This window comes from Homarus americanus, unplaced genomic scaffold, assembly GCF_018991925.1.
Source record: "Homarus americanus isolate GMGI-L3 unplaced genomic scaffold, GMGI_Hamer_2.0 scaffold40248, whole genome shotgun sequence".
Taxonomy (NCBI): domain Eukaryota; kingdom Metazoa; phylum Arthropoda; class Malacostraca; order Decapoda; family Nephropidae; genus Homarus; species Homarus americanus.
In genome coordinates this window covers 3,721,794-3,736,190 of record NW_024712526.1, presented here as the reverse complement: position 1 = coordinate 3,736,190, position 14,397 = coordinate 3,721,794, and the positions used below count along the sequence as shown (strand labels likewise).

The 14,397-nt window shown below is 38.5% G+C and overlaps 2 protein-coding genes across 2 annotated transcripts in view; both read right to left on the bottom strand.

Moving 5' to 3' along the window:
* Positions 1–14,397, bottom strand: part of LOC121860965 — a gene marked incomplete at its 5' end in the record, with an annotated part of 152,005 nt that overhangs the window by 15,369 nt on the left and 122,239 nt on the right. The window contains 6 exon segments of the mRNA XM_042358385.1: positions 7,023–7,178; positions 7,954–7,998; positions 9,047–9,199; positions 9,824–9,898; positions 11,406–11,564; positions 11,816–11,842. Coding sequence (XP_042214319.1) covers positions 7,023–7,178; positions 7,954–7,998; positions 9,047–9,199; positions 9,824–9,898; positions 11,406–11,564; positions 11,816–11,842 — 615 coding nt within the window.
* LOC121860974 (metallophosphoesterase MPPED2-like) lies at positions 587–1,987 on the bottom strand (the record flags this gene model as incomplete). The annotated part of the gene is given in 3 exon segments (XM_042358396.1): positions 587–731; positions 1,124–1,404; positions 1,912–1,987. Coding segments are annotated over 3 exon segments (460 nt in total), but the record flags the coding sequence as incomplete, so codon positions are not given.

Genomic DNA, 14,397 nt, shown 5'->3' with positions numbered 1-14,397 from the left:
CCTTACTGTTGGTATGACCTAGATGCAGCCTTTTACACTTGGTGACATTGAATCTTAGCAACCATTTCTTCGACCACGCTTGAAGCTGACAAAGATCTTTCTGTAGCTCTTCACAGTCTGTTTGTTTCTTAACTTCCCTGAATAGCTTGGCATTGTCTGCAAACATTTATAAGGAGGAGTGTATAGCTTCTGGCATGTCATTTATAAAACAAATAAACGACAACGGGCCCAGTACACTGCCGTGTGGTGCCCTGCTTGTCACAAGAATACAAGCTGAAAAGATACCTTGAACAATACCTTTATAGGAGAGTTTTTTACAGCAATATACTCTAGTAGGGAATCTAGAATTATATATTCTTATTTTTTGTTGCCAACAGGAAGAAAATATGAAACCTAAAGTACAGTAATTGGATACTGTTTATGGCTCTAGTACAAGTATCCTATGTTAACAACCTCCAAAGTTTATTGATTTGTATATTATACATTTTATCTTTACTCCTCTCACACTTTCTGTATGGGGGACAGGGAAATCAATTTACACTAATATGAAAACAAAAACTCAAGAATAAGGTTGAAATGGGCTCACCCAACCACTGATTGAAGACGTGTGCGTTGTGTGGATCCCCTCTGATGGTGAAGTCGCCCCCATGAAGCAGCACATCACCGTCGGGTATACTGTAATGCAGACAGTCAGTTCTGTTGTGAGTGTCACTGATGCACACAAATCGTACCTGAGGAAGGTAAGTACTGTATTGTGGGAATCATTTTCTCTCTTTCTCCCAGTCTACAGGGTATCTAGCTTCAGTATCTCTATTAATCAATCTGTCTTTATTTATATATATATATATATATATATATATATATATATATATATATATATATATATATATATATATATATATATATATATATATATATATACTGTATATATATATATATATATATATATATATAGCACCATACAAGCATACAGTACTGTACTCACAAGGATATCGTATTCACCATCAGATAATATATCAGAAAATATATCTTACCCTTCAGTCATATAATCCAACTCATTCACAATCAGATAGTTCACTCACAGCCATAAAATAAAAGATTACTACCAGATAAGATTGCTTACCACATCAGCAGGCCTTCTGGTGTACGTGGGCAGTGATGTCACTGGTGTGACTATGGGCGTGAAAATAGGTTGGACTGTTTGCGTACAGACAGAGGCGATTGTCTGTATGTATGTGGATGTAGGCGTGACTGTTGGAGTAGAAAAGGTTGAGAGATCGACTGTTTGTGTGTCTGTAGGTGTGAGCAGGTGCTGTAACGGGGTGACCGTATGCTCAACTGTTGACGGAAGATGATGTCTGTGTCGGCGGCGTTCATTCTGCTGCCTTCTACTGTCCTGCCGTCCTACGAGAGGGAAAGATTCGAGTAGAATGTGACAACTTATAACCAGTTTTGTCTTCAGGTTTCATTCATGGAGCACACAAACACACAAGGGATGTAAGAGGATATAAAGGGGGGAATACAGTAGTGGGAGAACAACAGATGGGTGTCGGAATAGACTAAGGGTATAGTACATAATGTGGTGTCTATGGTAGACCCTGCTGCCACATGGCATTACAAAAATTGTGACAAAGTCTCAGGTTGCTGATCTGACTTTCTGCCTCATTTACACACAATTGCAGGGTCTCAATTGTTTCACTTACTATTGACAACACAACATACATATATTGTTTCTCACTTTTGATCTTTTTTACATTTTTGTATTTCTTTATGGTTCTTTATTATTATTATTATTATTATTATTACTATTACAGTACTATTATTACATCTTCGCCCCCCAGGCCCTGATGTGGTTTAGTGACCTGTGCCCGGGTGGGCTAATCCCGTAAAAAAAAAACAAAAAAAACTCACCTGCATGAAAGTAGTGGGACTTTTGGGGAAACATTCCGAGTCATCTGCAAAAGAACAGCAAATATTTTGAGAACAGTAAAAATGAGTGTGTGTAACAGTACAAGATATATATATATATATATATATATATATATATATATATATATATATATATATATATATATATATATATATATATATATATATATATATATATATATATATATATATATATATATATATATATATATATATATATATATATATATATATATATATACGTAAAAAATATAATCAATTCAATTGGTTTCTAGAACCTTGTTCGTTATAGCATTCGTCATATAGATTAATCAATTCCAGGCCCCAAACACAAACCACTTAACACTGAAAAATAGGCAGCAGGGGGCAGGAATTTGTTTTAAACAATTTCGTACAGCCCTTACAGCACCAAGACTCCATGCCAAATTTGAAGCTGATATGTCGAGGTTTAGTCTGCCGCATTTTCTACTGAAATTTTTAAATTTACCTACAGTACTAGCCAAACAGCCGCTGTGGCGGTGCAAGGTTCTGTTCAGTGTTTATCAACTTTTTTTCATATCTCTTATTTCATTTAAGTTGTCTTGTTGCAGATGAGTATGGTGCTATGTTTATATTGATTATCAGCCTTTTCTCATTTCATTTCTCAATGTTGTGTTACTGTACTGTAATGTAGGGGAGACCTGGGTAAGTTGGCGCACTTGAAATTATTCAAATAGTTACCATTAAGCAGTTCTCATTAATCAAGAGATCACCATGAGAAATGGAGTTCGAGGATGATGGTGAAAGATCATTATGTCATCATGGTTGAGCCTGGCAATGAATATCTCACACATGTGACTCCCAAGACTGGCCACGGAAAGCAGATTGCCAAAACTATTCACGAAGTTTCTGGTGAGCAGTGCACCCAAACCCAGCAGCCCATTGTGTGTGTTGGTTGAGATGAACCACGTAAATGTAGGATCAAATGGAAACATCTTATCATCTTTGAAAATGTTACTATCACCCGCCTCCATTATTTCATAGCGCTGCTTTCTCACCAGCTGAGCTGCTCTTTCCGCAGTTTTTATCACTAATGGTAAACCAAGTGGTCCTGGAGCATTGGCGTGGTCCCACGAAGCAGATCAAGGAGTCTTTGTCTGCTTCCAGTTGTCGCTTTCTCCAGCCAGCTTCAGTTTCCCTGATTTCTGTGTTTAATGATGAAGTGGAGAAAGATCTGTCCTGGGATCAGAAATATCTGGTACTGTATAGATTTGTAAAGGAGTTATCACAGGTGTTGTTGAAGATGACTTGCTGCTATTGAGCCAGGTCCTCCCTTGTAAAATAGTGGAAACACCTCATGTGAGTAGGTCCTGTAGTTGTAAGGGGAAATGATCAAGACCCAGCCATGAGTTGAAAAGAAGTGTCATTACAATAATAAAGTTCAGTGCTCCAATGTGGTTTTACATCAAGATACACCCTTACGTAACACACGGCTCAAGGAACGTATTCCAGTCCCTGCTATATATGAAACACCTGAATAGTGAGGAGACGATAGTGAAGAAGGCTGTCCAGAGAAATGCATACTTCTCGCCCAATAGCCAGACCAACTTTCTTGGTATGTGTGCAGAGATGAGGACATGACTGCTAGAGAAAAAGTTGTCTCAATGATAAGAAAAATTAGGAGAGGAGAATCACAAAAGGAAGAATGCACTGGCAGATCTGGAAGAGGAGGAGAAGACTTGATGTTGCTAAGGATTTGAGAATTTGTTAAACTATACTGATGAGGAGTGGGTAAAGATGAGATGGAATGAGGATGCCCTGTAGTCAACATGAGAAAGGTGAGACTGAACCAAAGTGGCAAAGTTAAAAACTATCATTCCATGATTGTCCGAGGAATGAACCCAAGACTGAGCCTCCTTACATTGCTTCTTCGTCAAATTCCACAGGTTAATGACATTCTTGAGACACTGATTAGTGGTGCCCAAGTGGCCAAACAGCACTCAGGCGGTCGAGGCATAAAAGTGAGATCGAAGCTAACGCCCGAAGTGACGGGATACGAATCGAGAGATGGATATAGTAGGCAAAGATTATTGTCTAGGAAAATGATGCCAAGGTTCCGCACAAAAAAGAATTTCAATATGAACTTGTAATGATTTTCTATACGGTGTACCTGTAAAATAACATGTGAATTAAATCGATGTCACCCATGTAAAATATATCATTATCCTGGAAAACATTAAATGACACCTAATTTTTGGTATACACTAAAAGTTGACAAAAAGTCGTTCGCGATGCGGCAGGGTAAGTATGCATGAAATGGCATGAAATTTTGCACAGGTGTTTGTTACAGCCATACAAACGATGCCTGAAAAGTGCAGCCTGCAACTCAAATAAAAGTGTTTTTTCCCCTGCCCCCTACTGTGCCAGTGGTTCATCAGATTTGCTGGCCTACTGAGAACTAAGACACTTGAGTATGTAAGCAGGCTCGGGATAAATATTTCACTCACAATATTGTATTTTATGATGACAAATAATAATTACAATAGTATTTTATTAAATGGTGATAAATACACCGAATATAATTATAGAGTATGTAAGGGCGCACAATTTGAAAACATATTGTCATTACTTTACATAAGAATATGAAAGCAACACTTATTTACTGTCTATCCATATTTTAATTAATTACTGAATTTGTTTTATTGAATTAATGCTTGTGTGTGCAAATTAACAATACAATTTATTAATAATGAGGAGACGAGACGGCTGCCGGCATTGTTTATGTTAAAGCTTACAAAACCAGTGACAGATTGGTTCTACATATAAAACTGAAGAAAATAAGACCCTGATTGTAGCTGTAGTAAAATTAATGTAAAAAAATTAATATGGTTGTTTGAAGTACCTGTAATGTTATTTAATGTTAATAAATGGAACAATATAAGTAGCTAACCATTAATGGTAAAAAATAAAGTGAGACTGCGCGTATGTAAGTGTGCACACGTGAAAACATATCGTCATTACTCTACATAAGAATATGAAAGCAACACTTATTTACTGCTCATATATATTGAAGGGTTAAATGTTGTACTCTGTATAGACAAGCAGAGAGAGAGAGAGAGAGCAGCCGAACTGCCGGATGTAAACAAACCTTAATTTCCCGTGGCTTTGTTGTTGTTGTTTTTTTTACGGGGATTAGCCCACCCGGGCATAGGTCACTGACCCACATTGGGGCCTGAGGGGCAAAAATTTAATACTCCTGTAATAATAATAATAATTCAGATAAGTAAAAAAAAAAAAAAAAAAAAAAAAAAAAAAAAAAAAAAAAAAAAAAAAAAAAAAAAAAAAAAAGCTGCCTATCTACCTACTGTATTGGACAAACTAAAATCGTTCCGGACCACGGGAGTTTCCGGACCACAGAATGCCGGACGAGAGAGGTACAACCTGTACTATATACTCCTACACTTATTTGTTCTTATTTTTATCTGTATAATACTGTACAGTATACAGTTTAATCTTTATTCATAAGACAAATTCTGTGGTTACGTACATATAACACTTTACAGTAAATACCAATCATCTCGGTGACAACCAGACTTATACTGTATGTCTGATTTTCAACCCAGAGTTCGGTTTCATATTTTTTTTTATTGTTGATGTAATATTCTTTTAATAAACTTGTTATACACTTAAAGAGCTTAGTTGTTGAAGTGTAGTAATAACATAACAACAACTGATTTTCTTTAAACAGTTCAGATAAGCAGTGTTATACTCCCCCACCCCCCGCTCCATATACAGTACAGTATTCGCTTTTTTTTCAGACTTTCACATTTTTCGGACTGGGGCCAGCCCCAATCAGTCAGATTTATCGAGGTTCTACTGTAGATCATGCTGCAAATGTTTCTTAACTGGTTAAAGAAAAACTGACGTTGTTCACATAGACCTTATACCTGTTAGGTGTAGTGTTGAAACACTGCTCTGAAGACTAACTGTTCGAAAAATAAATAAAATTGTATGCCTTGCATTGCACATCACTGTCTGCCATTTCCCTAACTGTAAACTTATGGACTGATAGGCCTACTGGGGGTGCTCTATTTTGAGGCTGACTGTGGTACAATGACCCACAACCACTGAGTCATGATAAAAGAGATGCATCCAATTGGTTGTCATGCCCCTATAAAAGAAGTGACTAACTTGACCATGAATGAGTTCTTCCTACCAACAAGGATGAAGGAATATTTGGTCTTGAATAACACAGTCAACTTTTGGCATGCCCCAAACAATACAATGATCATCCCACTAGTTAATTTAACCACAGAAGGAGGAATAACAGAACAACTTAAGGTAACTCTAGTTACAGTCGACAGTCTAGTGCAGAACTTTGGATAGGCAAAATTTTCATTAGCCAAATTCAAGACAGGTCAAACACTTTTATCCATGCCCAAAATTGCCTCCAGGAATCTAAACCACATTGGAAAGCAACTAACTCACAATGCTCCACCGCTGAGGCACAGAGCTAAGCTTCTGTTCAAAATAAGACTTAAATTAATGGTCTAGCACACCCATTGTAAATTATAACAAAACATTCGCTCAGCTTATGACTATCTGGTGCATATAATGATGGCTTCATATGAAACAATCCCTTGGGGTCAGGCCTGGTCCTACAGTTAACAAACCATGAAAATCTTGAACTGAGGTACAGCACAGTAATGGAGATGAGGCCACCCATTCTGGTATATTAAACCAATCTCAGATGTGTTACAACAGCAAGGCAATAAACATTATAAAACAAAATATGTTAGGAAAATCTGTTTTATTCAGAAATGAAAAACAAAATGCAGTAAAACCTAACTACAGTCCCAGAAGTATCTCACGTGGGTGCATAGTTAGCTTATGGTAAGGCCAAATCAGAGATCAGCCATGACCATTTACTGTCACTACAAGCAAGGAACGAGAGAAAAATGGAGAAATAAACCTGGATTCATGTAAATTCACAAGTAACAGAGATAGTGTCATGAAGGAGTGTAGGAGGACCCTGTCTACAGACTCTACAATCTTTTAAGAAATGTGTGCCATCTACAGCAAGTTACAGCAAGTACATTAAAAATAAAAATTACCTCTACAATAATCACTAACAGCAGGTTCATTGTTTCTTGTCAGTGATGTAGGACACCAACAGGCTGGAGCGTCCACACAGGCACACTGCTCATACACTATTCCTCTGTACAAGAAGGGGAAGATACATGGCCCTCTCTGTATAGTCATAGCCATACCTGCAAAGGTTAGTGTATTAATTACCGGGTAAGTATGAGTGAATGCTTGAGTAACCTTACCCATCTAATATTCTTCCTCTGCTCAAACGTTTGTGGACATTGGGCCAAAAGAAATAAAAAAAGAGATCTCTAGAAAGGGAGAAAATTATCAGGAAAGAAATACACAAAAAGAGAGAAGTTCAAGAATAGCACTAAAATCAATATTTAAAATATAATAACAAACATTTTATTTCACAATACAGTATATAGTTACAAGAGGAAGTAACAAATGTGCAAAGGGAAAATGTCAAGTCAAGTGGTTAAGGAAATAAAAGATGAGAGGAATTGGGGTGACTTGATTGTGCAGTTTGAACAGTGTACTGATGACAAGAAGTAGACCAGAGAGTATGGGGTTAAGTCACTGTAGGATCATATATCATTGTGACACAAACCATGACTGAAACAGTAGCACTAAGGAAGGAAAGAGGAGCAAGAGATAAACTGATGATGAGATGAAGAGCAAAGGAGTGGATTTGGTTAAAGTACTGTACCATAATACTGGAATATGTAACCTTTACAGTATGTGGTTGAAGATATTTTGCAGTTCAATTGAGCCCCAGTCCTTGTAGGCCCCAATCAAACTTAACCATAAGGAATGGAATCTATTGGGACTGTGCCCCACTCCTAATGGTGAAGATAGCTTTGGTTGAGGCTAATTAAGACTAGGGCAGATTCAACCAATTACTACAGATAAAGTGGCTGAATCACAGGCCATGAGGCAGACAACTGATCTTACCTATGACAGTTGGTGGTGGCTGGAAGGGTATTGAAGCAATGTTATCTGTGGAAGAAAATAAGGAAATTAAGGGTGGTACCAAATTACACTTAAAGTTTGTTAACATGGCACTCCACAAGTGCCCATATGTGCCATAGAATGGCTACTTTGAAAGCTCACCTCCCCCTTGGATGCAACAGTTGCCCACTAGATCCTAAATGGTATTCTTTGAGCCAAATTTGTTCAAGCAGCACACTTATTTCAAAGCTATGGTCTGCTATCTTGACTTCAAGGCTATTCCTCCATTTTAGTTGAATAATCCATGAACTCATGTGAGGAAGAAGGGTATATGAGCCCCTTAGATTTCAGATTTAACTTTTTATTTCTAGCATAACTTCTTGTGCCAGGCAGCTTTTGTAATTAAAAGCCAATCAAGCACAACACATACCTTCTCTTTAACCACTGTTTTATGTATTCTCTATCTCAGTAATTCTTAACCTGTGTGGAGATGAGCCACCCCCCCCTTCTCCTATGACCATCCTTGAATCCAAGGCACCTCGTGATACCCCCATTCTTTTTCTTCAAAAGTTCCAGTTCCATTGCTTTTAATGCCTTTTTAGATTGGATTAACACAGTGATATCCCTGTTAGCCAAAATAACTGGTGCAGAGCAGTTCTGAGGCTGAGAGATTTCCAGGTAGTATGGTGAAGAATTTTCTCATCCCCGGAAAAAATCACATATCCCTGGAAATTTTCCGGGTATGTAATGGGGAAAGTTTTCCGAGAGGCTAAATTACACATCTCCCATGGACAGACACAGAGCTGGATTTATTAATACAAACTTCACTGTAAACGTACAATATGAGAACAGTAGAATCCTGGTTTCCCAGCACCTACGGGGATTGAGAGGTACGTTCCCTATAAAGAGATTTTCCGGTAAGTTGAACTTCACTCTCAGGATCCTACAATACACAATGCTACAGGCTGCCCTCGCAAATTACTGTGAGAATATGTACCCCTCTAACTGAAATGCCCACCAGGTTAAGACCCACTGCTCTAACTGTTTATACCAGAAACGAGGGAAAATGTCAGGTAACTATACCATGAATGCTTACTTGCACAATATCCACTTTGGAGAGGCTGTAACTTGGCATTGACTAGAGTAGCACACCAGAGTGCAGGTCGTTCTGTAGAACTACAATTCCAGTACTGAATACCTTTGTATGTGAAGGGGAATATGCACTCGACTCCATCTTTTGTAAACTGTCCTGTGAATGGTATGATAGTCATGGATGGCACATCAATGGAAGGTACAGCTAAGGGCAATAAAACTGTTGCTGGAATGGTACAAGTGTGAACAGTGGCACTTTGGATGGTACATGAGAAGATGGCAAGCTTTATTTAGTTTATCTGTTCCTGGTACTGCTGTAAGAGGTATAAATGTTGATGGTATGACTGTGAGAGGTTCAGTTACTGATGGTAAGACTGAATGGTACAAGTGATGATGGTAGAACTGTGTTGATATTACAGGTACAACAATGGATGGTATAATTACTCATAAAATGACTGGTTGTTACAGCTGTGACTGACATGACTAATATAATTAAACAGTACATGTCACAATTGAAAAAATACTTGAACATTACTGACAGATATCTAAAACTTAAAAATATCACTCCAGTTTAAAAGGTTGTAATTTAATACATCTCAAAACAAGAGTGACCAACAACTGGTTTGTAGCTGTGATAGTCAGCACTTTAATAATAAACCTTCCTGGTTTAAAAACATCTATGTTATCATTCTGGTCAGAAATGGCAGAAAAGGAGTAACTAAATGAACCTATCAATCACAATTACATCAGAGGAAGAAATAATAAACTAAGATCCACTTACTCTGGCTTGAGACATGAAGTGGTTTCACTGAGGTGTCATTGCCTGTCAATGGTGGTTTCACTGAGGCGTCATTGCCTGTCAATGGAAAGTGTTTTGTATCTCAGAGTCCTTGTACATTACAGTATAGGAAAGAAATGGTGAGGTATGGAGAAGTTAATATTCTAAACAAGTACAATACTGCTATATCGATGTTATTCCTAGCCAGCTCTTTTGCCACACGGGCAGTTCTTCTTTCAGGACGCTCATTTGTGTCAGTATCCAGAAGGGTCCTGACATTCCATGCAGCGACCAAAAGAGGTTGTATAGCTTGTTTTTGTTTGGATCTGTGATTTTGATTGTGTTTTCGACCGCATAAGGATGACCTTACTGGGTGCGGTTGCTCAGTCAGGTTGATTTTTTAGGCAGGCTATGTTTAGGGCACCTTTTCTAGCCCCCTCCCCATGTGGGGTGAGCAGAGTGTCTCCTGGTATGGGCTGCTCAGTCGTACAGACAGGACCAGATTGCACTGCTGCCGAGATACCAGTGCATAAACGACCATCTTATCTATGCCGCACCTTTTCTAGCCCCCTCCCCATGTGGGGTGAGCAGAGTGTCTCCTGGTATGGGCTGCTCAGTCGTACAGGCAGGACCAGATTGCACTGCTGCCGAGATACCAGTGCATAAACGACCATCTTATCTCGCCCATGTGCAGAGTTGTCACTAGAGACTCCCGGCAGTCATCTCTGCCTGTTCCGATCGCCACTCGTCCGTCGCCATAGGACTTTTGAGGGTATAAGGGTTTTGATGATGATGAGAGGTATGATGAGCTGGATGATGGCTGCGATGTGAGTTGATTTATGTGGTGAGGCAGGAGAGCAGGCTGCAACCACACATCTTGGCTCTCCCTTTTCCTGATCCAGTGGTGAAAATGTTGCAATGACTGGGGGAGAGGAAGAGTTGCAATGGACTGCTGATAGCCCAGTTTGTTGGGTTTTGCCTTAGTAGCCTGTCCATCATGCATTGCCTTCATCCATCGGTGTAGTCGTTGGGTTCCCATGGTGGTCACCTCTTCCGCCTACACTGCTGTTGGGTCTTGTTGGAGCTCTGTAAGCATTTCTGCCTGATGCGGGGCTCCACAGCAGATTTTTCGTTCGGAGTTTACTCCTGTAGCCTTATACCTACCAAGGTTAAATACGCAAGGCAGCAGGGCGGTGGTTGGTAGGCGCCAGCATGTGTCCACATGCCAGTGGGCCTATGCACCATCCCTCTGGGGCCCACTGCTGCTCTTAGATCCCCTGCTGGTTTAGCCTGGGCCCATGAGGCACCCAGTTACCGTGTGTTGCCATGAGGAGGCACAGGAGGAGTCTTGATGGTGAAGAGTCTGTGTACTGGCAGGGGGAGACTTAAGCAAGTAGCTTCCCTGTTCGCCATGAGGGCTAGGCAGTGGTGGTAGCTGAAAGCGAGAGGGAGCATGCAGTGCTTGCACCTTAAAAACTAACATAATGCTGCCACACTACACACACAATACCCTTAATTTCATCAAACAAGCATTATTGAGAGATATCATAAAGGATTAATTTTTGTAGTTAGAGTATATACTGACCTTTGCAGTAGCCTCTTGATGTTAGATGCCTATCAGAGTCGACCTGAGTAGCACACCATGGGTGGTTGTCATCCAAAGTAATGCAGTGGCAGTACCGTACTCCACGGTACAGGAAGGGGAAGACACACGCTACACCACTAACTGTAGTGTTTAGCTGTACTTTTGTTTGGGATAAAACAATTTGTTTTAAATTATACATACTGTACCTGGTATATACTGTACAGTACTGTATATATACAGGGTGCTATGGAAATACATTTCATAATTTTGGGGGTATTCCTGAGACATTCAGTACTGAAGGATAAATGACTGTATGTTGCAAAGATAATAAAATATTTTATTCAAACACTACAAATCAGAGCTTAATTAATGGCTATACATACAAGATAAATAAATACATAAAAACTTACCAGTTGGTGGTGAATCTAGAGAAGTACCTGAAAGATTATAAAACCCCCCCCACAATTATAGGTGATATTTTCAATGATGCATTTACTAAATAATTTATGATTTTAAATTCCAAATTTTTTATTTAATCCAGATAAAAATACCAACAGATTCAATTGGACACTCAGCCATTTGGTAATTTGTATTTGGATGTATGAAATGTGTTGTGTATACATTAATATCTCCGTTAGCTGGAATCCCTCAAAGCCGTATATCTCTGATAGCCGGAAAATAATTCCCAAAGCCAGAAATGTCCAAAAATTTACGGTTTTAGAAAAAAAATTTCCGAGGCTGAAAATCGAGAGAATTTTCTGAAAATGTCTTGAATAAGGATGAAAGTTAAAGTATTTTTTGGGGGGACTTAAACCTGACACAATATCAGGTGGTAAGGTAGGGTGGGGGGATTAGTGGTCTCACATTACTGACCTGATGGAATGTCAGGTCACCCTTTCTTGGGTGGTGGATTAGTGGGTCTCATAACCTGAAGATGTCTTGAATAAACACGAAATCTAAAGTATTTTTAGGGAGATTGTGATAAGTATAAGTATAAATGAGCAAAGTTGTAGCCCTTCAACATTATACAGTGGTCCCTGGGTTAACGAACACAATTCGTTCCAGAAGGTCGTTCGTTAACCGAAACCATTGTTTCAATGGGATTTTGGGTAATTGGTTCCAGCTCACCAAAAATTACATACAAACTAAAAATAAATGCAGTAAAGTACACTTATTTTGAGGTGTGCATGTAGAAGGCTCCTGGTTGATGATGATGATGGGAATTAGAAGTGGGGGTAGAGGAGAAGGAAGAAGAGAAGGCAGTGGGTGTGGAAGAGAAGTCACCCTGTGTTGGTCACACAATATATATATATATATATATATATATATATATATATATATATATATATATATATATATATATATATATATATATATATATATATATATATATATATATATATATATATATTAGTTCTTGATTTGATAAGTAAACACTTTGTTGGTTTTGTTCTATTGTAGAAAAATATAGTTTCACAGGTACTGAGTTCAGTTGAGAGTTTATTGTACCTTCTCTGCTAAGGGAAATGTCTTAGTACACTTTTATGGGAGAGCACTTAAGTGAGTTGTTCACTGGGTAACAGGTGATATGATAGTCTCTCTCTCACACCAGGGAGAGGGAGTTGTCAAGCGCTCCTTACAGGATGTTGTTGTTGTAATGTGTTGACCCAGCTTGACCTCGCTCGCTCCATGGAGGAAATGTCAACTCACCAATTGATTCATACTCATGGATGAATGACTTGGTGAATACATGGGTAATATACATTTGGGTATATATTTATATAATACAAATTGTGCTGTTACACCGCTCGGTCACCTCCAACCGATGTCCTCACGGATTAACCTAGGTGTACCTAACCTTGTTACAAAAAGGTGTGCTTAGGTAATCCTTTTCGTTGTTTATATGTTTTTGCAATTCTTTCCGAAAAGTTTTCTTAGAAACTATTGTGTACCTAGAAGATATCTTCCTGTAACAAATTATCATAACAATCAAGGAACTGATAAATATGATGGTAGAAATAATAAAACCAGGTAGGATTATACTGGAAGATAAGTATAAAGGAAGAGAATCCTGTAAGTCAGGAAACTGTGTCTGATTAAAATAAGACAGGAGGTTAAGCTTATCAGAAACAATATGGAGATTTCTGAAACTTATATTTAAGGGAAATGGTATGGAAATCAGCTCAGAAGTAATATTTGTGACAAATGCAAGATGATGACGAGTAGGCAAGGTTGTGATTGCATTACTGCTAATTTCACAATAGTCTGGTGCTATATGATAACCTTCTACCATTAAATGTTTGCCTACATCCTGACATTTAAGTATCACACTGGTTTGATTCGGGAAAAAGAAATATTGCACATTATCAACACGTGCGTGAAACACTAACCTATGTGGTATTGGAGTGTATACACATTGCTGTAGGGCTGTAGAGGCATTAGTTTGTAACAGAGCTAATTCACATGAAGCCTCTGCGGCCCGAGTGAATGCGAAAGCATACGCCGGACAAACATGCAGATGCAAATATGTTGATTTACAATGATTTAGGACTTCATGCTTAGCCACAGCAACTAATGAAAAATCCTCTGATATTACTATTAGTTCAGTTTGTTTGTTCAGAATTAATATTCCCTCATTCGCTTTTAGTGGAAATGGTTCCAAATGCCATGCATTAAATTTTTTTGTGATTTTAGTGGAATGTGTATTAGTATTTCCCTGTGTGTTAATGTTGCTTCCAATAAGGGATAATAATATTCCACTTCATGCTCCTGAAAGATAGGAGTTAGATGACAATTAGTATCAGATATATGCAACGCGGCAATTAGTTGATGAGTTCGTTCAACAACATCATTCATATGAGAGGTCAGAGTTTTTATTGCCTTGTAGGACTGTGCAATGGCCCCATTTTATTTCCTAACCGCATCTGAAACTGCACTCATTTTATTTCCCAGTTTGGCCACATCTTCAGCGGTTGCCGTACCAAACAAGGTG